General features: G+C 48.5%; 1 protein-coding gene across 1 annotated transcript in view; it reads right to left on the bottom strand.

Annotated features, from left to right (window-relative positions):
* Positions 1 to 8,824: 8,824 nt before the first annotated feature.
* RNFT2 (ring finger protein, transmembrane 2) overlaps positions 8,825 to 24,322 on the bottom strand; it is a 62,572-nt gene continuing 47,074 nt past the window's right edge. Inside the window, exons 8-11 of the mRNA XM_032603594.1 lie at positions 19,443 to 19,592; positions 18,052 to 18,117; positions 17,814 to 17,915; positions 8,825 to 11,785 (exon numbers count right to left, since the gene is read on the bottom strand). Coding sequence (XP_032459485.1) covers positions 11,651 to 11,785; positions 17,814 to 17,915; positions 18,052 to 18,117; positions 19,443 to 19,592 — 453 coding nt within the window. The 3' untranslated portion in view covers positions 8,825 to 11,650. The remainder of the gene's footprint in view (positions 11,786 to 17,813; positions 17,916 to 18,051; positions 18,118 to 19,442; positions 19,593 to 24,322) is intronic.

Raw genomic sequence — 24,322 nt, 5'->3', positions numbered from 1 at the left:
CAGGACCCAGAGCCTGGAGAGGGGCTTGGAGCTGCGCCAGAGAGCTTCCTGGCAGGTACTCCGGCCGACCTGTGGCCCTGTCTCGCCATGCCATTGCCGCCTTCTGTGAACCAGACCCCGGAGGAGGCCAGAGGCCAAGGGAGGCTGTTGGTGCAGTTCATACAAGTCAATATCCCGGACTTTTGTCCACTTGAAGGTCATAAAGTCATCTCTCTCCTACACCATGTGGTTTGTATCACGCACATGGCAGTTTTCCCACCACCTGCTTTAGAGTAATGTACGAATTGTGTTTATCTCCTCTGCTGACTCTCCAACCTCATCTCCCCCCTGGCCCCAGGGCCCAGTCTTTGCTTGAGGCTCATCTAGCTCCCTGACCTAGTCATGGTATGTCCTTCCTCTGTGTCCTGTTTCTTCTCCCTTCCTCCCCTCCTCTCTTCATCCCCTTCCTGTACTCCCTCCCTCTCCTCCTCTCCCTCTTCCTCTCCTCCTCCTGATAGACTTCACATCCTTTTACATTATCCTTGTGTGTTACCTTTAGAGCCCTGAACACTTTCTGAAATTCTGTGTTAGACTGCGTAATCCAAAGATGGCCACAACAATATCTTCTCTCCCATTTGCTATTCTAGAACCTTGCCACTCCCCCATGGGGTAGCGTCTAATTCCACTCCCCTTAAATCTGGGCTGGCTTGTGATCTGCTTTGAACCAAAGTGGTTTCTGAAGCTCGGTCAAAAGAGGCAAAGCAGCTTCCATCTGACCCTCCGAGACACTTGCCTTCGGAGCTCTAAGATACCAGGTCAGAATCCATCTACCGTGAGGCTGCCATGTTGTGGAGAAGCCCAAGCACAAGTCAGTGGTGTTTATTATATTTCCAGAGTTGTGCAGCCATCCCCGCAATCAATTTTAGAGCATTTTCAGTTCCCCAACAGAAGCCTCGTACCCATTAGCATTTAGTCCCCAATTGCTTACATTCCTCCCCAGCCCTGGGCAACCACAAATCCGCTTGCTTGCTTTATAGATTTGTTTTTTCTAGACATTTCCTGTAAATGGAATCATACAACATTTGTCCCTTTCGTGTCTGGCTTCTTTCATTTAGCAGCATGTCTTCAAGGTTCCTCCGTGTTGTAGCATGTGTCAGTGATTCATTCCATTTTATGGTCAAATAATATTCCATTGTATGGAAATACCCTACTTATTTATGCATTCATCAGGTGATGGGCATTTGGGTTGTTTCCACTTTGGGGCCATTATAGATAATGCTGCTCTGAACATTTGTGTACAAGCTTTTGCATGGACATATAGTTTCCATTCTCTTGGGTATGCAGTTTTTCTCTGCCGTGCTGGAATACCTCCCCTTATCCTGGCGAATTCACTGGCATCATTCAGTACTCAGCAGGGGTCTTCCTCTTTCTCTGACTTCCCCTCCTCCCTCTCCGGTGGGCTCCCATAGCCCGTGTCTACCCAGATTGCAGGCTCTTCCCATGACACTGTCATTATTGATTTCATCTCATCTCCCTTTGTTGGCTTTTGAGCCCCTTAAGGGTAAGAACTGTGTCATTGGATCTGTAACACCTAGTATGGTGCTTGGCATGTTCGTCAATGAATGAGTGAATGGATGGATGGGTGGGTGGATGGATGACAGCAGAGACTGTCCTACAAGTCTGCCTTGAGTATGGATCTATGAAATGAATAGATGATGGTCCCGTTCCTGACACGGAGGAGCAAAAAATGTAATGTGTCTCTACATCGTCTTTTTAAATCGCAGAAGATGCCTATGTAAACATGTAGGTCTGAAAACAAGAGGGGTGTGTGTGCACGTGCACATATATGTTTAAGGAAGGCTGCTATATGGACAGAGCTTTGGGGGAACCTTTCCTTTCAAATCAAAGCTTTGGTATCTAGCAGCTCTCGCCTATCCCCCTCCCCCTCCCGACAAGCGGAGCTGGCTGTGCAGCGGCCCAAGGCGCTGACGTCATCCCCAGTGGCTGTCTGCACGTGCCTACTGACTGAAATACAAATCTTTATTTCTGCAGGTTGGTGAAAACCCTGTGTCCTTGGAGAAAGCCGGTTCCCATTTTCCTGAGGGGGGAGCCCAGAGCTTGAAAGGCCGCAGTTGGCACTTCGAGAAGGAAGTGGAGAATAAAGACGGCGCCTGGAGCAATAGTAGCAACGCGGAATGGGACTGGGGAAGCCCTCTTTGATATCCAGCTGCAGAAACAGACACCCCAACGCTATTTACATACAGCTCTATATATATAGAAAAAGAAAATATGAATATTATTCTTCAGTGCATGCCTTGTCGAGGACGTGGTCCCCTCCCTTTTCTGCACCTTCCGATGTGAACTTTGATGCTCTTTCATGTCTGGGGCACTGGAAGAGAGATGCTTACTGTGTACCTAGAAATTTTGCAAAGACTGGTGGGAATTAGCCTCCGAGGCGACCAACTGCCTGGGAAGGGATGCCGGTGGAGGAGGAGGTGAAAGTGCAAAAAGCAAAATAGAAAACAAAAAGTGAGGACTCAGGGCCAATTTTGTAGGGGCAGTCTGGGATACCTCCATTTCTAAGTCTTGACAAGTCCTAGCCTCTCTGTCTCTACCTACCTAGATAGATGGCTAGTCCCACTGTCATCAAGACAAATGGCATTCACCCCCCCACCACCAATCTGGTGTCTCTGGTGCTTCGCTTAAATTTTGCTGGTGCTAAGTGTGTTCTTGCTGGTGCTGTCATGGTATGCTGTTGCCAGACCTGCAAGGCCAGGGGACGAGAGAGGTTTCTATTTTGCTGTTTCAGATTCTTATTTTAAAGGAATCAGTCACAAAAGTGCCACTTGAGAGTCTTTTCTCTTTCTCTGTGTGGGGATGAATATACAGAGGTGTTTTGGAGCAAACCTTGGGCTCTGGGAGGGAGGAAGGGTGGGTGATGGCACTGAGTGGCTTGCTGGTTACGGGGGTGGAAAACTGACCTCACGTGTGACTTGTTTGCTGCCTCCTCCGCCCGCAAGTACCCTGTGAGTTCAGACCACAGCCTCCCCGACTCCCCAAGGGGATTTCAGGGCTTAGGTTTTATGGATTGAAGAGCCAAGAAATGGCTACCTTCTGGTCAAGGGTGATTTATAAGCCAGGGACGTTGGGGGAGGGAGAGGGTCATTTCAATGAAATGCACCAGCATCTCACTTTCTGAGGGTCTGATTTTTTTTCTTTTTCCCCAGGATAAGCTACTATTTTCAGAAGTTTCTAGAAGGGCTAAAAAAAGATGTGTGCTGGACTGAGACTTGGCTGCAGAGACTCTTCAGGGAGTGATGATTATGTTTTGCTTTCATTAAAAAAAATATCCAACAACAGGTATTATTCCTCTGTGCAGGGCTCACGCTGCCCTTTTCAAAGCTGAGACGGTGAGGCACGAGGCAGAAGGTTCAGTCATTCTACAAGGCTGGATTTGCAGGTCACCACGCGGTACCTGTGGAGAGGGGGTCTGCTGGGCTGGTCTGCAGACACTCTTCCAGTTCTAAGAAACCAGCAGAGGGACCAGCCGTTTTCAGGTTGATATGGGTCTGAAACGGCAATTCTTTCTCATGGGCGTTGCTGAAAATTACCAGGTCCTTTAGAATGCAGGGGCTTTCAGGGCTGCTGCAAGCTGAGAGCTGTCTTTGTTTAAAAAGAAAAATAAATCCATGCCTTATGTTTTCCTAAGTAGCCCTTTAAAGAAAAATGCAACCCAGAACTGCTGAATGTGAGGGCAGCTTCCCACCCCCCCCTCCCCCGGGCCCCCCCCCCCCCCGCCCCGCCCCCGACAGCTTGGAACTCGGCAAAGCCAAAAGGAAAGCTTGTTTATAGAGAATTTGTTTCCCTTCATGGCTGGAGCCCTTCCTGCAGTTATGTTTACAGGGGATGAGTGTGTAGGCAAGGTCGTCAGGGAGCAGCAGGTGACATCCCCGCCAAGCCGTGAACTCAGAGAAGGCAAATTCATTAGAATGATATGAAATACAGTCTCTGCTTTTATTTAGTCACTTTCCTAGCCAGACGCTAGACTTTCCAGCTGACCCCATTTTCTGGGGAGGGGGTTTTCATTACTGTAGTTGTACGCGATCGTAGCTCTCTGCTGCTTTAAGGCTGAACCTTCAAGACCACAGTGGGGACGTGCTGACTACCTAGACACAGGTTAAAGGTCAGAGGATCCTTTTTTTCGACCCTGACTAGCTTATGACATTCCCGCTGGAGGATCCAAACTCCAAATGCTGGGGTTTCAGGCAATTTTGATTTCAATGAAGCCACATCGCTTGAGAGAACTGGGCACCCAGGACCCTCCTCATGGAGCTTTACAGCCAAGTCCCTTGTACATATTCTCTTATATTATTAGAAACTGTGTATTTATCTAACCCTGGCTTTTTCTTGCACATCATTAATTTGAGTGCATTTCTCAAATGCCCCGATTTTTGACAAGGGGTTGTTTTTAATGCTTGTTTTTATATGAGATTTGACTTCTTGATGGACATTTGTATTAGGAAATTGAAGCATGATATATATGTATATATTGTCTCCACCGTCTCTCCTGTTGCATTACTTGGATTGCATGAGATAGTGGGGTGGTGGTTTTTAAAAAAAAAAAAAAATTCCACAGTGTGCAAAGTGCTGGCACCATTCCCCCCCCTCCCCGGCTTTTCTCTGGCTGCCAAGGAGTCATTGATTTTGATTAGCTTCACTGCAGAGCGTCTGTGAAGAGAGAGAGAGAGAGAGAGGGAGGGAGGCTTTGAAATAAATTTTAAAAAAGACCTCATATCAGGTTTCAGCAGACAGCAGTGTGTGTGTGTGTCTGTGTGTGTGCAAAGCAGAGGGAGGCTTCTGAGATCATCGTTTAGGTAGCTTGCTGCATAATGAGGTGAGAAGCAAACAGAAGGGCCTCCTTCTTTCTGGTTGCTCTCAGAGGGTGAGGGTACAGGAGCCACAGGGATTGGAAGCTCTTGGGACCTCAACATTCCAAATTAGATCCATTACCTTCTGGAAGGTTCTCTCCCTTACCCCAATGCCCACGAGCAAGTAAGATCTCTTTTCCCCTTTTCAATTTTGGGTTCCATTTCATAGTCCCTTGAGCATAGCTCGATTAACGGTTTCTTTGGAGGAGCCCTGCACCTCTCTTGCTGCTGTCCATGGTCCTAGGCTGTACGTCTCCTAGAACCCAATTCCCATTTTGTTCCTCTTTCATTGGGATCCTGGAGATGTTTTTTCCACTTCTTCCAGTGATCTCATTTTTTTTTTTTTTTTTTTTTTTTTTGGTACGCGGGCTTCTCACTGTTGTGGCCTCTCCCGTTGCGGAGCACAGGCTCCGGACGCGCAGGCTCAGCAGCCATGGCTCATGGGCCCAGCCGCTCCGCGGCATGTGGGATCTTCCCGGACCGGGGCACGAACCCGTGTCCCCTGCATCGGCAGGCGGACTCTCAACCACTGCGCCACCAGGGAAGCCCCAGTGATCTCATTTTTTAATTCTTTTCTGTTTTGATGAGGGGAAAAGGGTGATTTAAACAATACGGTCGCAGTACAATGGAGCTGTGACTTTGGTTTCACAATTTCTATGTCTGATCTCATGTACTCCTAGCTTTATTATCCTGTTTCTGACAGTGACAAAATACCACTTGCCCTTGCTTGGGAAATTGAGGGAGTCCTCCTCTGATGCTACCCACGTGTCTTTTGGGGACACTGGCTTGCCACTGTGGACTTGTTGAGTGTCCACCTGGTATTAGAAGTTGCAGTGACCAGAACACAGGTTTTGTTCTTCCGTGTGGATACCATTTCCTTTTCTGAATGTCCCCTTAAGTCCACCTGGGCCCATCACAGGGTCAGAAGCTGGTTTGGGGGCGGGGGTGAGGGGACAGGCCTAGTCCCACGGGAGCTGATGGAGGAAGCTGATACCAAAAGTGTCATTTTGAAGTATAAATCGTAACCTTATTTTTTTATTTTTTTGTTATTTTTTTTTATTTTTTTGCGGTATGTGGGCCTCTCACTATTGTGGCCTCTCCCGCTGCGGAGCACAGCCACTCTGCAGCATGTGGGATCTTCCCACACCGGGGCATGAACCCGTGTCCCCTGCATCAGCAGGCGGACTCTCAACCGCTGCGCCACCAGGGAAGCCCCGTAACCTTATTTTTAAAGTTTAATTAATTCATTCAGCACCTACTTACCGAGCACCTACAGTGTTCCAGGTTGTAGACTCTCCTCTGGGAAGAGACTTACGTATCGATCGTGGAGGGGTAGACCTGCTCGGCAGCAGATGTTGCTCAAATGTCCCTTTCCGTTATGGTTCACAGATTTGTCGCGTCATCACTGTGACCCCAAGCCTTGCTGGCAGATCGTTCTATAGAATTTATATGTACTGAGATCTACGCTATCATGAAGGCAATTCAGAAGCCGACGACCTCAACTCATCCCCAGCACGGAAAGGCTGGTTCTTGCTGCTTCCCACAGTAAAGCAGCACTGTGCCTAAGAGCTTTACATGTTTGCCCCTGAGCGATTCCTCACGCCCACTCTGGAAGACAGTGCTGTGATTATTCCCATTTTACAGTCGAGGAAGCTGAGGCTCAGCGAGGTTATGCAACTTGGCCAAAGTTGCACGCGAGGAGTGAAGTGGCTGAGCCGAGATGTGGACTCAGGTGTGCGTGGACCCCACCCCCACCCTGGCCCCACTTCCCTCCAAGCCCCCCAGCTAAGCTTCCTGCTCCACTGGGTTCCTTCCTGAGCTGGTCCCACTGGCATTGCTAGTTCAAGGGCAAGCACGTGCCTGGGGCCCAGCAAGGAGCAGGGGAGCCTAACTTAGGTTGCATTCGGGGACACTAGCACAGCCTGGATGGTTCAGTTGGAGATTTTATGTATTTGTTCCCTGCCCTTTGTGTTCCTGACTTCTGTAAGGTCCCTGGGACAAGCATCTCATTTGCAAACAAGGCCTGTCTGACCTACTTCCTAGGACACGGGAAGTCTTTCTCATCTCCTTCCTGTCCCCTCCCCCACCCGAACGCCTGTTTCCTCCCCTCAAGGTCTTCTGCACTCTAAGCGCCCAGGAACGCCTGTGCGCGGTGGAGATGGCTGTGGGGCTGTCTGGAACCTCAGTGAGCCCTCTGACTCAGCTGGAGAGGCGATACGCTTGGGGACATTCCGTTCTGGTTTCTACCCTTGCTGGTTCGCTGTGCTCTTTTGTAAGAGGAATTTCATACCTTGGAGACGCTTTGTACATATTTGTAATGACGTTATTAAAAAAAAACAAAACAAAACTGGTTGTGTGCTTCCAGCCAAAGGCCTCTGCGTTTTCATTTCCTTTTGGAAGGTTGGTCTCCAAAGACTACGGGAGGATCTGGCTACACACGCCAACCTTCCCTGGGACAGAAGGCCACACACTCATCTCCTGTCCCTGTTGTGTTCCTGGGAACACCCCAAGGGGAGGCTTGGCCTAAGCGGTACCCTTGGGTTGAGCAACACGTTGGGGGAACTGGTCCAACAGTTCAAGGTCAGTGCACAATAGCATCGTTTATGCATGACATGACGCAGATACGCAAGTGAGCCTGCAGACTGATGTCTCCAACTATGGGTGAATGGACCGCTCAGGGTGGGGTACTTTCACCTGCATTTACCTGGTCTGAGTTGTACCAAGAGACCAAGTTCTAGTTTATTCCTAAGAATGGTAGGTTGAGGACAGGTGGTTTTTCTAGATAATAGATCCTTTTTTCTTCTTTGGGGACCCACCCCTTTCCCACTCTCAGTCCATGCGACTTGGAGGGATGGACTTCATTTCCCACCCACCTCCGTTCCCACGTCCAGAGCTCAACAGCCGACCGAAGCTTGTCCAGCGCTGAGTCCCCAAGGCTAAAGTGATTGGTTTGGGGGCAAACTAATGAGAATCAACCTCAAAACTCCTGCTGGAGCTTTGGGGAAGCAGGGGCTCTCTTTGCTGGGGTTGTGAAGCTGGTAGAACATAAGCTTCTGGAGGCTCTCTTCCCACCACGTGGGATCCGACTGCCTGAAGACTAAACCATCTCAAAGGAAAACACTTGAGGGATGGAAAGACATGATTCTACTATCACCCCTGGAGCCCCTGAATCCAGCTGGACCTAAAGCCCACACTGTTACATGAACCAAATAAAGTCCTTCTTTTACTTAAGCTGTATTTGGCTTGGCTCACAAATAATTTCAACCAGAAAGTTCTGCTTGATGATGCTTTTGTGGCTGGCTTCATAACGTTGCCCTGAGAGGCACCAATTGTCACCTAATGCTGTTTACGTTTTAAATATCCATCGTCATCTGAGAAAACCCTTCTCGAATCAGCCCATGCATCTGGGGTCCAATCAACCTATAGTTAATGGCCACAGTGGGCTCTGTAGCTGCCACCTCAAGATCCCTTCTACCAGTTCTGGGTGCCATCCTGCACCTTTGTGTGCTTTGTGGCACCCGACACCTTCAGAGGCCTGGGCCTCCTCAATGGAGTGCCTGAGAGGTCTCCCACCCCCCACGTTGGCCCACAGCTGGGAGCACAGAAACCTCAGGGTGGGACAAACTGAGATGCAGCTGATGCTCCGGAACTCCCGGCAGGACCAAGCTGAGCTGGGACTTCTCTGAGAGTCGCTCTCTTGATGGGCTTCATCCCCTCCCTCTTCTGTTTCACTCATTCCCTTACTAGTTTCCCCTGGGAGCACTTCCTTAATAAATCAAGCGCCAACTCAACGGGATCTACTTTGGGGAAAAACTGCCATCAGATGACCACCCCCTGCATGAAGTGTGTCTTCGAATTTGTCCTAAAACGGGTCCACCTGGCTTTAAGGGGCAAATGGAGACTCAAGACCGTGGATGTAACTTTCAATGACAGATCATATTTATTGGCAGAATGGAACTTAAGGGGACATTAAAAACACCGAAGGCAGCTCTGTTTGGCCCAGAGCAAAAGTACTAAAAGATTCCAGGGCTCCCTTTTTACATTTTCTCTTTCCAACCCCAAGTCTTGGCAGCCTGGAAGTCTCCCAATGCCTCTCACACGTTCCCCTAAGGAAGGTAATGAACCTATTACATCCAGGTCCAGAGCTTGCTTTTTTTCATCTCATATTTATTATGGTCAAGACCTTTTACGTTAGGAGGGTCATTTACAAAGACTTCTTGGAACTTGAGTCAGTGAGTCATAAAATATTAAGAACAGGATTCTGCAACCTGACACTCGATTAACCCTGCTTCTAACAAATGAGTTGCAGAGCCCAGACAGGTAAACGAGGGTGGCATTGCTCTTCCCTTCCAACGGTGGCTCTTGGCTGCTTCTACTAAAAACTCATGCTAGGGAAAACATGCTGCTTTATGTTTGGAAACCTCTGCCCTGGCCACTGTTCCTCCCTAAAGCAGAAGTTAAATCCTCCCACCCAAAAGAAAACCTCCAGACATGACTTTCCCCCCAGAGGGTAGGGAATGAATAAATAAAATCCTAAACTAAATCATCCCACCTGCCCCCAAGTGTTCCCCACATGGGACACTCTTTAGAGTGTCAGAGACATGGCTCATTATTTGTGGAATGTTAAGAGGTTTTTTTTTTGGTGGCATGAGTGTAATTGACAAAACCGTCGGGTAGTCACCAGTAATCTACATTGTTAGTTTCCCTGGTTCCAGTAGACAATACACTAGGCTTTGTCACCCTGGAGATGGCTCCAGGGAGGTGAAGTGACTTCTCAAAGTCGTGCAGAGTCTGGAATCAGAATTCCAGCCCTGACTCCCCACAGACCGATCTATCTGCTGTGTCACATGCTGCCACTTTAATAAGTAAGTCTTCTCCAGCTGCAATTTCTCATGCTTCTTTGATGGCATCTGCAGGCAGGGCGATCTTTCTGATAAGAACCAATTGCAGAAGCCCCTGTTGCTTCCCTTCAGTTCTTCCTCAAGGCAGGGGGTACAGAGCAGCCGAATCTGCCTGGCCCCATTTCCCTCCACTTCCCCTTCCGAGCTGATTATCCAGGCAAGTGGGATTGTAACATCGTGGCCATTGCCATAGTAACAGAGCTTGAAAGATGCCACGCTGTCCTGGAAGGGATGTCTTGCTGGGTATCAGGAAATAGCCAGGGATGTCAGGCAAAGGAAAAGGTCCTGGCTTGACAGCACACAGGGGTGAATGCTCTGAATCTCTTGGGGACAGGATGGGCATGTGAATACTGGCTGAGAGTGAGGTGGCAGCAAGGCTCCCACCATTTCTCCTGGGGCTTTCTCGCTAACCTGCTCAGTAGCCACACAGATTGCTTTCTCTGTAATGCCGTTGGCGCTAGCCTGTTGTGCTGAGGTTGACAATGAGAGAATAGAGTTGGGAGGCGGGTAGGGCAGACAAGATTCCAGTGGCTTCTAAGGGATCACCTGTGCCTTCTCCTCCCAGATTTCAGGGCAGGGAGGGTCTCATGGGTGGAGAACTTGTGTTACAGAGATTAGTAGCTCTGGTATAGAGATTCCAGAAACACTGATCACTGCTGTGCTCTACACCACCACCCTGGCTTGTGGAAAAATCCATAACATGGATCATGCCTTTTGCTCTGAAGGCTACCAGGAGAGAAGGCAATGGCCACAGGAGCTGTTGACAAGCCTGAGTCTTAAGTGAGGGACAGGACAAAAGGAGGAGGAGAGAAATAAAGACGGGAGTGGACACCCCATGACATCTGCACCTGCACCAGAGCTGGCCTTTCTTGATAGCCAATCACGATTGAGCATCCCCGCCAGAGTCCAGCTAAACAGCAATTTTAAGGACCAAGTCTTTCCATGGACCCAACCACGACTAGATTTCAGGAGCCAGTGTTCACTCTTAGCGTTCTCAGTGCTGTCCAAATCGAACGTGCTATGCACCTGAGCCACTGACGGGCGTCAGAATCACCTCTTGTGCTTTTAAAGAAACATGTCTGGGAGGCCCCACACCTGAAGTGTCTGAGCAGTGGGTCAGCATGTGGTTAAGAGTCAGGCTCTGAAGCCAGACAGGCCCGGGCTGGAAACTTGGTTCATCGTTGCTCACTGGGTGACCCTGGGAAAGTTTCCACATGGAGCTCTATGCCTCAGCTTCCTCATCTGTGAAACAAAGGACACAACAGTACCTCCGCCATAGGGCTCGTGAGGATTACAGGGGGTCGTCCGGGCAGGAGGCTCAATGCTGTGCCCGGCTCACACTAAGTGTCTGGTACACAAAGTTACTGTAGGTATAAGGTGGGGCTCAGCATTTGTATTTGGAAAATACTTCACAGTGATTCTCACCTGCGGACTTGGGCCATTTAGGGGGAGACTATCTCCAGGCTCCTCTCTAGTTTGCAGCATCAGGTATTAGGTCACCACGAGTTAAAATAATCAATAGGTGGGACTTGGTCCATTACCAGTTCCTTGACTTGGAGGGAAGTGGGAGACCTACATAGGTGGAGACCGAGTCTGAGTGAGAAGGCGTCCCCATGTGTAGGGGTAGGATGCACACACCATGATCAGAGCAAGAGAAGAAGGTGAAGGTGGGGAAGGGGACAGGGGCCTGGCTTTAGAGGAAGAGATGGAGAGAGGCAGGAAGGAGGACAGTCAGTGCTTGAGGACTTTTTCCCAGGAAGCCCCCGGAGTTGGACCCAACACCGCTGACCCTCCGTCATCTCCCTGGTGTGCCTGGGAGCACCGATGCTGCAGTCTTCAGCCCTAGTACACCTGGAAGTGTGCTGAAGTGGCCCCGTCCTTCCAGCAGCGCAGGGTATCCACGGCAACCGAGCGGCAGAGTGGGCAGGTGCGCTCACGGTCCAGCCAGAGGCAGAGGCACTCCTCACAGAACACGTGCTGCGGGGACAGCAATCAGGACCATTGGGGTCACTTTCCCAAGCATCCACCCTGTGCCCGCCTCGGTCCTAGGAGCTGGAAGTCAGTAGTGAGCAAAACAGACAATTCCTGCCCTCACGGAACTTGTATTCTAGCTGGGGAGACACATAGCAAGAGGAATCTCTAAGAGGCAGAGTTTGCCAGTGGTAAGTGCTAAGATGGAAAAGCAGGGAAGGGGGGATAAGAGGGCTTGGGAGGCCTGTGATGGTGAATGGGGTGGCCTGGAAGGATGTTCCTGAGATACTGATATTTAGGTAAAACTTGAAGGAGGGTGAGGAGTGAGCCCTGGTGATATCTGGGAAAAGAGTGCTCCAGGCAGAGGGAATAGCACGTGCCAAGGCCCCGAGGCAGGAGTGTGCCTGGTGTGCTGGAGGAACAGCAAGGAGAGTGGGGCTGAGCCTGGGGATAGAGGGCGGGATGAGGTCAGAGAGTTGTGTAGGGCCTTGGGAGGGCGTTGGCTTTTATTTTGAGAGAAGCAGGGAGCCATGGCAGGGTTTTGAGTAGAGGTCTGACTTGATATGATTTGTATTTTAAAAAGATCCCTTTGGCAGCTGGGTTGAGAACAGACCACAGGGGTCAAGAGAAACATGGGGAGACTGGAAACATTAACGGGTTCCACTACCCTCTGGCTACATAACTTGGACAAGTGATTTAACCTCCCTGTGCCTCTTTTTTCTCACCTGTAAAATGGGGATACTACTACTGCCTTCATAGGAAGATTAACTAACATTAAAGTACTTTCACACGACAATCAAATGCACTATATGATTCTTGATTGGATCCTGGATGTGGGGAAAAACCCTAGCTATGAAGGATGTTGAAGACGATTAGAGAAATCTGAATATATATTTGAATATTAGTATTTTATATCAATTAAAAATTTGATACTGTGATAGTAGAATTGTGGCTATGGGAGAGAATGTCCTTGTTCTTGGGAAATGTCTGCTGAAATATTTAGGGATGATAGAATCGAAATGTCAGCCACTTATTCTCAACAGGTTTAGGGGGAAAAATCTATACTAAGAAAAGGCAATGTGGTAAAACGTTCACGATTAGTGAATCTAGATAAAGGATAAAAGGGTGTTCATTCTACTATCCTTCAACTTTTCTGTAGGTTTGAGATTTTTAAAAATAAAATTGATAATATAAAAATCCAAAAAAATGTTTTTTAAAAAAAGGCACTCAGACCAATGAATGCCTGGCAAATAATAAGTTTTCTATAAGTGTTGGCTTGGCTGTTATACAGTAATAGTTATTATTACATTATATCTGTTTATTGTTTATCATCTGTCTCTCCATGGCAGACTGTAAGCTTCTTATAAACCCATTCTGGTACAGTATGCAGTAGGTGCCTAATTGTAGAAAGTGTTCTAAAGAAGCGCTCCATGATGCTACAGAAGTATGTTACAGGGGGACTAGTCTGATCTAGGGGGTAGTCGAGGAAGGCTTCTTGGAGGTGGTGACACTTGTGTTGAAGCCTGAAGGATGTTCGGGAGTTAACTAGGTGACAAGCGGGGGTGGGGGCTAGAGCATTCCAGGCTGAAGGGAACAGATGTGCAAAGCTCCCAAGGATGGCCAATGTGGCTACAGTGAGGTGGGTGTAGGGGAGTGTGGGAGAGGAGGTGAGCAGGCCACACAGAGTCTGGATGCCCATGCCCAAATTCTCACCATGGGCTGAAGGGCAGGACCCAGGGGTCAGCAGACCCAGCGGGCCCCATGAGGGCAGTGACTGCTGCTGTTGTCTTCCCACTGCCCAGCCCTGAGCCTGCACAGAGCAGGGGTTCTGACAAACAATGCCTTTCCAGGCAGGTTAGGTGGGAGATTCTTGAGATACTAGGATGATGAAGACCCGGTCCCTGGCCTCCAGGAGCTCACAGTTTCCTTCTCAGATAATCAGGCAGGACCAAATCTGGTGCCAAATTAAGAGATTCAAAGAATACAGGACCACCCAGGGGCTGGGCTGGAGGAGTTCATGACCCAGGACTGCCTCTAGCATTTGGAGAAAGGAATGAGACCCTACAGAGGGAAGGGGAGGAGGGGTCCTTCCAAGCTGGGTGGGTTTGTGGTCAGTGGGGAATGCAGGTGGCGCTGGATTGTTAACAGTTCCCTGGCTGTGTCTCCTGGAGCACGGAGTCGGGAGAGGTGTCCCTAGGGTGGGACAGGCTGCCCCACCCTGATCCCAAGTTCTATCCAGACTCCGCATGTCTTGCTCAAAGATTAAGAGCAGGCTCTCGGAGCCCGTCTCCTTCTCTGTAAAAGAGGGCTACTATTTCCCCCACACGGTATCTGTAAGGACGCAAACAGGTAAAGCCCATCATAAAGCATCAAGTGTGAGGCACGTGTAAGGAACAAATCAACGGGGGTCGTTATAGTCTTGCCCTCTTTCCTTTGCATCACCAGCCCTCTGAAACCAAACTCCTGGTAGTGACCAAGAACCAGAGGGCAGTTTGTTCTGGAACATACTCTGACCCTTCTCTTTGGCAAGGAGGGCTTTAAATACGGCAGATTTCTGACTTCGTGTTCAAAATGCCCTTTCCCTGACCCCCTGTAGGCTGGCAGGAGGCATGCCATAAATACTGTGGAGTGACCCATCAGGCGAGGGTGCTCCGTCTGAGCGGGAGTTCTAACCTCTGGACATGCTCAGTGGCTGCCTGACTAGCTCCAACTGACCGTCTGCTTCTCAGGCCCCAGCTCTGGGAGGCGGTGGGAGGTGGTGGGTGTGAGTGACCCACTGAGCTTAATTTGATGGCCCTTTGAAGGCGAGATAGGATGTTCCTTTAGCCCAGTGGGCTCTTCATCTATGCATGCATGCATCTGCCCTTCTATTCATCAATCCAACTATCCATTCATCCACCCATCCATTCCCCCATCTACCCATCTATTCACCCACCCATCTGTCAATCCATTTGCCCATCCACCCAGTCACCCACACATTTATCTTTATCCACCCACCTTTGCACTCACCCACACACCCCTCCACTTGGCTACCATCCATCTCCATCCCAACCATCCATCCATCTCCTCTATCCCATCCATCCAACCATCCATCCACCCATCCATCCACCCATCCATCCATCCATCCATCCATCCATCCATCCATCCATCCATCCATCCAATGTTTACTGAGTCAGTACTGTGATTCCATTACTAAGAAAAGACAGACATGGTCACCACTCTCAAGTGGCTTATAATTTGGCAAAGAGGAGACAGACCTTACACAACCAGTTGCCCAATTAATCATCTAGCTGACAACTGAGGTAAGTGCTATGAAGGAAAAACACAGGATCTGCAAGGACATGTAGCTGGGGGCACTGACGAGACCGGGGAAACAGAATCAGAGAAGCCTTTATTGAGGATGTAAAGGCTCATTACTGACTCATTCATTCATTTGTTCATTCGTTCAGGGCATTTAGGAATTAACAAGGTCCTTTCCACCTGTGGAAGTGCCCTTCTAAGCCCGGCTCACAGCAGCAGAGGAAGACTGAGACGTGTGCTATGCCTGGCCACGTATGTGGGCTTCAACCACCACTGGATGTGGCCCCTGCTCCTGGATCTGGAGTGACGGTGTCTTGTCCACCCCCACCCACTAATTCTAATCCAGCTGCGGGAAGACGTAGTGGTACCGGGAGAAGAACGGGAGAGAGGCAAACAGACTAAGGCTTGGAGAGACTGCCAGCAAGGAAGAAGAAAAGCTTTCACCTTGACATCCTGTTCAAAGGATTGCTGCTACCAAAAAGGAAATACAGATGCTCTGAAGCATATGAGAAGATGCTCGTCTGCTCTCATAATTAGGCAAATGCAAATGAAAACTGCACCAAGAGAGTGTTTGTCACCTGTCAGATTGGCGACGCTCAAAAAAGGCTTCATAACACGGTATGTTGGTGAGGGAGGAGGGCCAAGAGGGTGCGTCATGCTCCGCGCTGGGGTTGCAAACGGATACACTCTTTATGGAGGGCGATTTAGCCACATCTGTCAGAACTGCACACCCTCTGACCCAGTAATTCCACCACTAGGAATCTATCCTACTAAGAGCTTGCACACATGTGAAATGGTATACGTGCCAATGAGATCTAATATTTATGGAACCCTGACCACTCACCAGGCATGGTTCTAAATGCTTCACCTGAATTAACTCATTTAATCAACACGATGAGTCCAGGTAGGTACTATAGATCTCCCTATTCCTGATCTCTCATAACAGCCATATTTGTCATAACAAAAGATTCTGAACTGCTAAACGCCCATCAATAGGAGAATGGTTAAACAAATTACGGTCTATCCATAAAATAGGCTGTTACACAAATAAGGAACAATCTCTTCAGGCAGAGTTTCAAGCAAAAAGAAAAGATGCAGAATGCAGTTTGGGTGGAATGTGCCACAACTTATGTCTTTTTGGAAAAGATATGTTTTCCAAAGATATGTATACGTGTGTGTATATATATTTAAATTCTGCAAAGCATCTCTGGGAAGATACAAAGGAAACTTCCCCAGGTGCCCATGTGGGTATTTAGGGGCCTAGGGAGCTGGGGATAAGGGTAGGAACCCTGTCACCACTTCCCTTTTTGTATCTTTAAAATATTTTTTTAATGAGCTTTTTATTTTGGAATAATTTTAGACTTACAGAAAAGTTGCAAAGGTAGTACAGACAATTCTTGCATTACCCCTCACCCAGTGTCAGTATCCCCTAGTATTATCCTCTTGCATCACCGCGGGACATTTGTCAAAGCTAAGAAATCCACATAGATGCATGACCATGGACTAAACTCCAGACTTTCTTCAGATTTCATAAGGCTAGTTTTTCTCTCCTGTTCTCTCTGTTACAGGTCCCACACTGCATTTGGTCATCATGACTTCTTCATCTCCTTTTTGAATTTTTGAGTCAAGCAAATTTACTCTCAACTTAAAAATAAGTACAGTTAAAGATTAAAAACGAACCTCCTAAACACCCCCAAACAGCAAAACCAAAAAAATTTTGCTGATGCCAAAAGAGGAACCCACCTCCTGTCCTCCTACCCCTGGAAGGTGCGGGGAAGCCCTATGCTCTCCCATTCCTTCTAGTCTGCAGGCTACGCCTCCCCCAAAGTCTTCTCAGCCTCCAACTCATCGCTCTCTGGCCTGGTCCCCTGGGACACTGCATGACTCTCTCTTACACAGCACTTATCACTGCCTGCCTTGTTTCATAGTTATTTATGTATGCGTCTGTTTCCCCAAGGAGACCGTGTGTTCTAGAGAAGGGGACAGGGTCTATGTGCCCTCTGCCTGCCTCCCCTCCCCGGTATCTGATAGGATGCTTTGACTCATACACATTTGCTGAATTGACATCTTAGCCCCTTATGCGGGGAGGAGGGGGAGGGGGAGAGCAGGGAGGAGGCAAAGGGATACATTTAGGCAGTTAAAGGTAACTGACCAGTGCTGACTACTATGGGTTGGTGACCCACAACTGATAACGAAAACAAACGGTAATAATAATTATAATGATACCAATAACCGTAATAATCGTCAGTTTTAGGGCTGAATAATTAAAATTTAGCTCTTTCCAGAGATGATCTCATTCAATCATAATAATAACTATAAAGTAGGCATTATTATGATGCCCATTTTATAAATGAAAACGACCAAGGCTCAGGGAGATGGGCTGAGCCACTCGGGGTCCACACTGCTGCTGAGATTCAAACTCAGGATATTCTGACGCTCTACCCTACTGAAATTTTCATTTTCTACGTTTTACCACTGAAATCAAAGCTCAGAGAGGTGAAGTAAACCTGCCCAAGGGCAGCCAGCTAGTAAAAGGCAGAACTGAGATTTGACCTTGGGTCTGAGGGACTCCGGGCTTGACTACACTGTTCCCAAAGACCCATCCCAGAGCCCCAAGGTTTGGTCATTTGGTTTTGGTCAAGCGTCCCATGCAGGCACTTGGGACTTCTGCATGGGGCAGGGCCCTGCGGTCCCCCAACCTCCGTCTCCAACGGCCCCGCCCAGCCCTGCTCACCTGGCACATAAGGATCAGAGGCTCTCGGAACTCAGCCTGGCAGATAGCACAGATATCACCAGCTTCTGTGCACTGCTGCCCAGTGGCCCGGACTCCATAATTCTGTTTGATGGAAGGGAGAGAGACACAGACACAGCTGTGGTCCCTCGCTGGAGAGACACCCTCAGAAGCACAGCAAGGTCTGTTTCCGGCTCCTGGCTCCTGTGACCTCGGTCAGGACCATTGGAAGCCAACTCACCTGAGAGGTGCAGAGAAGCTTCAGGGCTTTCCTAACTCCACCCACGCGGCCACAAATGTCGAAAGACTGAAAGGAGAGCGAGGTGATGGCTGAAAAATATTATCCAAGGATTGTTCGGGATCTCTCTCACCATTCCTGAACAACCACCATGGACCCTCCTCATCTGTGACTCCAGACATTTTCAGGGCACATCCTCCCATTTGAAACTCCTCATTCCCATCAGTTTTGCTTGGCTTTTGTCTTGCTGCCTTCCATCAGCAGTCTCCCCTGCCAGTGGGGCCAGGATAGCGAATATATGGCATGCCTACTGTCTTTTTCCCCTCCCAAGCCCCAGGCAGGCATTGCTAATTGATCACAGCACTCTTCTTCTGAGTCAGGGCATAATCGTTCTTCTCTGTCCAGCACTCCAGTCAGCCACTGCCAGCAGATCAGAATCAGCAGAGGCAAAATAAGCCCCAGTGGTTGACAGTGCATGGGTTGCCTGGCTAGTCCTGCTTGGAGGAAGGAAAGGGAACGCATGCATTCCTCCAGAATTCTCTAAAGCCTTAAATAGATAAGGGAAAAGAAAGAGGAGGATGTGTGTGCTGTTCGGGAGGAAAACCTGATTTGTACTAATGATGAGAAGAGAAGCACTGCATACTGATTCGCAGAGCTGAGGGTATGTGATTTCAGAGGAACAGAAAACAAATTCTGTGGCAGTGTTGTCGGTGGGTTGAGAGCTCCAGACTTGGACGCTTGTTCTGTCATCACCAGCTGAGTGATGCTGGGCGAGTTACTTCTCTCTGAGCCTCAGGACCCTCGCCCATCATCCAGGAGTGATAATGGTATGTATTTTGAAGGGTTGCTGTGAAGAGGACGACATGAAATGATGGCATATGGTGAGGTTTACGGGCAAGAAGTTAGGATGGCTGTAACCATAAAAAGGAGTGAAGTACTGATGTATGCTGTAACGTGGAGGAACCTCGGAAATGACGCTAAGTGAAAGAAGCCAGACACCAAAGGTTACATAGTGAATGATTCCATTTATAGGAAATGTCCAGAAAAGGTAAATCCACAGAGTCTTCAGAAAGAAGACTAGTGGTGGCCAGGCACTGGTGGAGGAATGAAGAGTGATTGCTTCATGGGTACAGGGTTTCTTTTTGGGGTGATGAACGTGTCTTGGAACTAGACAGAGGTGGCAGTGGCACGACACTGAGAATCTGCTAAATGCCACTGAATTGTTCACTATAAAATGGTTAGTGGTTAATTTTGTGTTGTGTGAATTTAATTTTTCAATTAAACAAAGAGATGAGGGTGTTATTCCAGGCTCCCCACTTGCCCTCGCTGCCAGGCCCAGCTAGTGAATGGGTCTTCCTCAGGCCAGCCCTCCAGCCTCTCCCAGGCCACCTCACCTTGCAGAGGCTGTAGAGAACGATCAGGACCCCTCCGAGGAAGTAGCTGTTGGAGGCATCGTCACCCATGATGTATTTATACCACAGCTGGATGGGAACGAGTGATCGGAACAGCTGGCTCAACTCCTCGATGACCAGATAGAACTTTCCCTGCAACCACACAGAAAGCATCAATTATGATTAGCAGTAAAGACCCAGAGGACCCAGCTGGGGGACCCCCAGCCCAGGGAGTAATGACCTTCCAGGTCACAGGCAGCCCATTAATCAGCTTTGTAAAGCACTCAGGCCTGCTTCTAATGGGCCTGCAATGTGGCCGGGGAGACACGGCCCCTGCCCGCTGCCCTCGCCCGCTGCCCACCAGCCCAGTAGATCAACACTCTGGGGATCGCGTCTCAGGGAGGGAGAAACTGGACACCTCTGGCCGACGGTTGGAGTGTGGGTCACTCCCTGGTGCGTGCTGTGGCGTTGGGGGCTCAAAGCCAATCATGGGGGCACAGTCCCTGGCCCTGCACTCGGATCACTCTCATCTCTCGGGGGCTGACCCAGGCACCGAGGGCGACTGCCCTCAGCGGCGTGGGCAGGGCGGACCACAGGATGCAGGAAGGACAGGCAGAGAAGAGGAGAGGGGGGAAGACGTGTTCTCGTCCCCAGCTGCCCCACCTACTGTCTCCAAGGAGGCAGGATCCTATCTGGTGAAAGAACACGGACTTGGGCTCTCAGACCCGGGGGACTCAGAACCTATCTTGCCTCACTGCGCTCATCTACAGAATGGGAATCACAGCTGCTACCTTCTAGGGTGGCTCTGAAGATTAAAGGAAATAAACAGGAGAAGCATCTAGCGTTCTCTTTCTCTTCCTCTTTTGGCTTTTATTCAAGTCCCTCAAGCTTTCTGGGGCCTGTGCTATAAAATGGAGAAGAAAATAACCCACCCTGTCGTGTCTAATAAAGTTAAACAGACACCTGCTTAGGACTCAGTAATTCCACTCCCAGATGTGCACCTGAGAGAAATGAAAACATATGTCCATCTGTAGGCGAATGTTCACAGCAGCTTTATTCATAATATCTTCAAACTGGAAAGAGCCCAAATGTCCATCAATGGAAGAATGGATAAACAAATTGTGGTATATTTATATAATAGGACATTACTCAGCAATAAAAAGGGAACAAATGTTTGCAATACACAGCAACATGAATGAATCTCAAACATTCTCTCCTGTCAAAGGAGACAGATACAAAAGAGTACATAGTGGGTAATTCCGATTAATATGAAGTCCTAGAATAGGTAACATAAAACTGCACTGAAGACTTCCCTGGTGGTGCAGTGGTTAAGAATCTGCCTGCCAATGCAGGGGACACGGGTTCGAGCCCTGGCCCGGGACGGTCCCACATGCCACGGAGCAACTAAGCCGTGTGCCACAACTACTGAGCCTGCGCTCTAGAGCCCACGAGCCACAACTACTGGGCCTGCATGCCACAACTACTGAAGCCCGTGCGCCTAGAGCCCGTGCTCCGCAACGAGAAGCCACGGCAACGAGAAACCTGCGCACCGCAACGAAGAGTAGCCCCCGCTCGCCCCAACTAGAGAAAGCCCGCGTGCAGCAACCAAGATCCAACGCAGCCAAAAATAAAGTTAAAAAAAATAAACTGCACTGATGGAAATAAGATCAGTGGTTGCCTGGGGTGAGCTGGGGGAGGAATGACTGCAAGGGGGCGTCAAGGAATTTTGGGGGATGAAAGAAACTGTAGATTGTATATGTAAATTTTATATTTTATATAGTGATGGGGGTGGTGGTTACACGTAGGTATACATTTGCCAAAACTCACTGAAATGTGTGCTTCAAATCTATGCATTTTCTTGTACAGATATACAATGTTATACACCTCAATAAAGTTGATTGAAACAAATAAACATAGAAACAAATAGTTCCGCCCCAAGCATACATAGCCTTAAAGATGTGAATAATCTTGGCTCCAGCAATTCTACTTCTAGGAATTTATCCTAACAATCAGGGATATGTGCTAATAGATATGCCAGTAGGAATGGCCACTGTAGCATTCTTTGAAACAGTACAAACAAAAACACGTAACAACTAAATGTGCAAAAAGAGGGTCTGGTTATGGTAGGGATCGATAATGCAAAGCCATACAGCCAATCAAATATCATCCTGAAAAGGAGTGACTTTGCAGTGAAGAAATCCACTACATACTGCCTTAACCAAGTGATCAAGGTTAACATCCCCAGTAATAAGTCATATTGAAGCCTAAACCCCTGATAAGATGCCCTGAGAAAAATATAGCATCATCCTGTGTATTCTGGTCAAAAACTTACAAGCTCAATTGAATCATAAGAAAACGAGACAGCCAAGCTAAGGAACATTCTACAAAATAACGGTCCAGCATTCTTCAAAAGTGTGAAGGTCATGAAAGACAAAGAAAAGACCAAGGAATTGTTAGATTAGAGAGGACTAAGGAGACATGACAAATAAATGCAACGTGGGATCTTAGATTCGATCCTAGACCAGGAAAAAGACGTTTGTGGAACAACTGGCAAAATGTGATAAGGTCTGTGAATGTGAATTTCCTGGCTTTGCTAATTGCACTATGGTTATATTAGATGTTAATATTAGGGGAAGCTGGGTGATGGATATATGGGAACTCTCTGTATTATTTTTGCAACTTTTCTCTAAGTCTAAAATTATTTCAAAAGAAAAAGTTAGAAAAGAAATAAAAGTTAGAAAAGAAATGGTTAAGAATATCTATTGATTCAGGGAAGTGCTCATATTATAGTTCCAAGTGGAAAAGATACAGAATGCAGAGACTACTCATCTTCGTTGTGGTTTTCTGCCTTTTCCTCTTTTTTTTTTTTTTTTTTGTGGTGAGCATAGTGCTTAAACTAGAGGGAGAAAAAAGTTATAAAAATGCATTGTGGGGCTTCCCTGGTGGCGCAGTGGTTGGGAGTCCGCCTGCCAATGCAGGGGACGCGGGTTCGAGCCCTGGCCCGGGAAGGTCCCACATGCCATGGAGCAACTGGGGCCGTGCGCCACAACTACTGAGCTTGCGCTCAAGAGCCCGCAAGCCACAGCTACTGAGCCCGCGTGCCACAGCTACTGAGGCCTGCGTGCCTGGAGCCCGTGCTCCGCAGCAGGAGAGGCCGCCGCAATGAGCAGCCTGCGCACCGCAGTGAAGAGTAGCCCACGCGCAGCAACGAAGACCGAACGCAGCCAAAAAAAAAAAAAAAAAACCCAAATAAATAAATTTATAAAACAAAAAAAAGTGTTGTGTATCCATCAAATGGATGATGTACAGAATGTGGACAGAGACTTTATATCTACCCCATTATATTCTGTCTTGATGGGCTGAGCACAGGTCGCTTGGAAGAGGACTCATTGAGGCAGATGTATCCACATCTGCTAAGGACCAAGGAAAGGCATCCGGTCATCCACTCACCCCAGTATCTGACCTTGCAGAACTGGAACGTCACCCGAGACCTGCTGAATCAGAACCTGCAACTTAACAAGGTTCCCAGGTGACGTGTGTGCACGTTCAAGTTTGGGGACCACTATTTCAATGGATAAGTGGAACAAGGGCAGTGAAGGAATATGGGCAGGATGAGGAAAGAAGGGTATTCCAGCAGCCCAGAGGTGATGGAAAGGATGGTCAATCTTTGGCCATCTTGCTGGGCAGCCTCCTGCTTTGTCCTCCTGGCCTCATGGTGGTTGAGGCCATGACCACCTCATGAAAGGTCCTATGTCCCTGTGTCTCTTGAAACCCCTGCATGCTGGCATCTGGTTGACTCTGGAGACAGACCCTGCTGTCCCCTCTCAGGCTAATCTTGCACAACCAGCCTGGCTTGGTGGTTAAGAGTGTAGCTCGGGAACCAGACAGCCTGGTGTCAGATCCTGTTGCCAACCACCTTGCTATTACTGATCCTTGGTCACTGTCTTTGGATCCCCCAGTTCTCAGGCTCCACTAGCTGCAGGCTGGTCTCCTGGTCCAGACCCCAAGCTTCCCACTCACCTAACGCGTGGGTCTGGAACAGAGGTCAGCAGTCTTTTTCTGCAAAGGGCCGGATAGTGAATACTTTGGCTTTGAGGTCATACAGCCTCTGTCACCACCATTCCCCTCAGCTATCGACAACAGGTAAACAAATGGGCATGGCTGTGTTCCAATAAAACTTTACTTACAAACACAGATGCTGCGAGGCATATTTGATCTGCAGCTTGTGGTTTAACAACCCCTGGTCTATAACATCAGAACCTAGATAAGTCAAGTCATGATGGGGACTCCAATACATCCCCAGAATTTCAGAGAAGACTCGGGGACCAGCTTCTTGGCCCTTCTTTCAGGTGCCCTGCTATGTAGACCAAGCTCTTCCTCTGTAGATGGACTAGTAGTCCCCTACTCTCTGCCGAGCTAACACCTGTTCATCTTCTGGGTCTCAGCTAACTGTCACCTCCTATAAGAAGCCTTCCCCAACTCCTTAATTAAATTAAGGGCTCCTGTTACACCCTTTAAATCACCTTAGAGCACTTCTCACAATATTAAAAAAAGTACTTCAGTATCTCTCTCTCCCACTGGACCGTAAGCCCCATTAGCATGAAGATAATTTGGTTCCTGGTCATATTCCCAGCACGCAGCACACAGCAGGTGCTTATTTAAGAGCTAGAGACCTCTGAAGCGTAAGATTTTCCACCCTTATTACTCAGGTCAACATCTAGAGTTTGCTGATGGAGGAGAGTTGGAACATGGAAGAGAGTACTTCTCTTCATAGGCAAGCCCTGATGTCACAGAAAATAAAATAAAGGGAGAGAGTGCTAAAGGCAGCAATCAGCTGCTGGGGGGCCGGCCACTTGGAGAGGAGGTAAAACCACCGGGAAAAA

Source organism: Phocoena sinus, chromosome 14 (genome assembly GCF_008692025.1).
Source record: "Phocoena sinus isolate mPhoSin1 chromosome 14, mPhoSin1.pri, whole genome shotgun sequence".
In the NCBI taxonomy this organism is placed as follows: Eukaryota; Metazoa; Chordata; class Mammalia; order Artiodactyla; family Phocoenidae; genus Phocoena; species Phocoena sinus.
The sequence above is the reverse complement of the archived record's forward strand: the minus strand, read 5'-3'. Positions and strand labels throughout refer to the sequence as shown.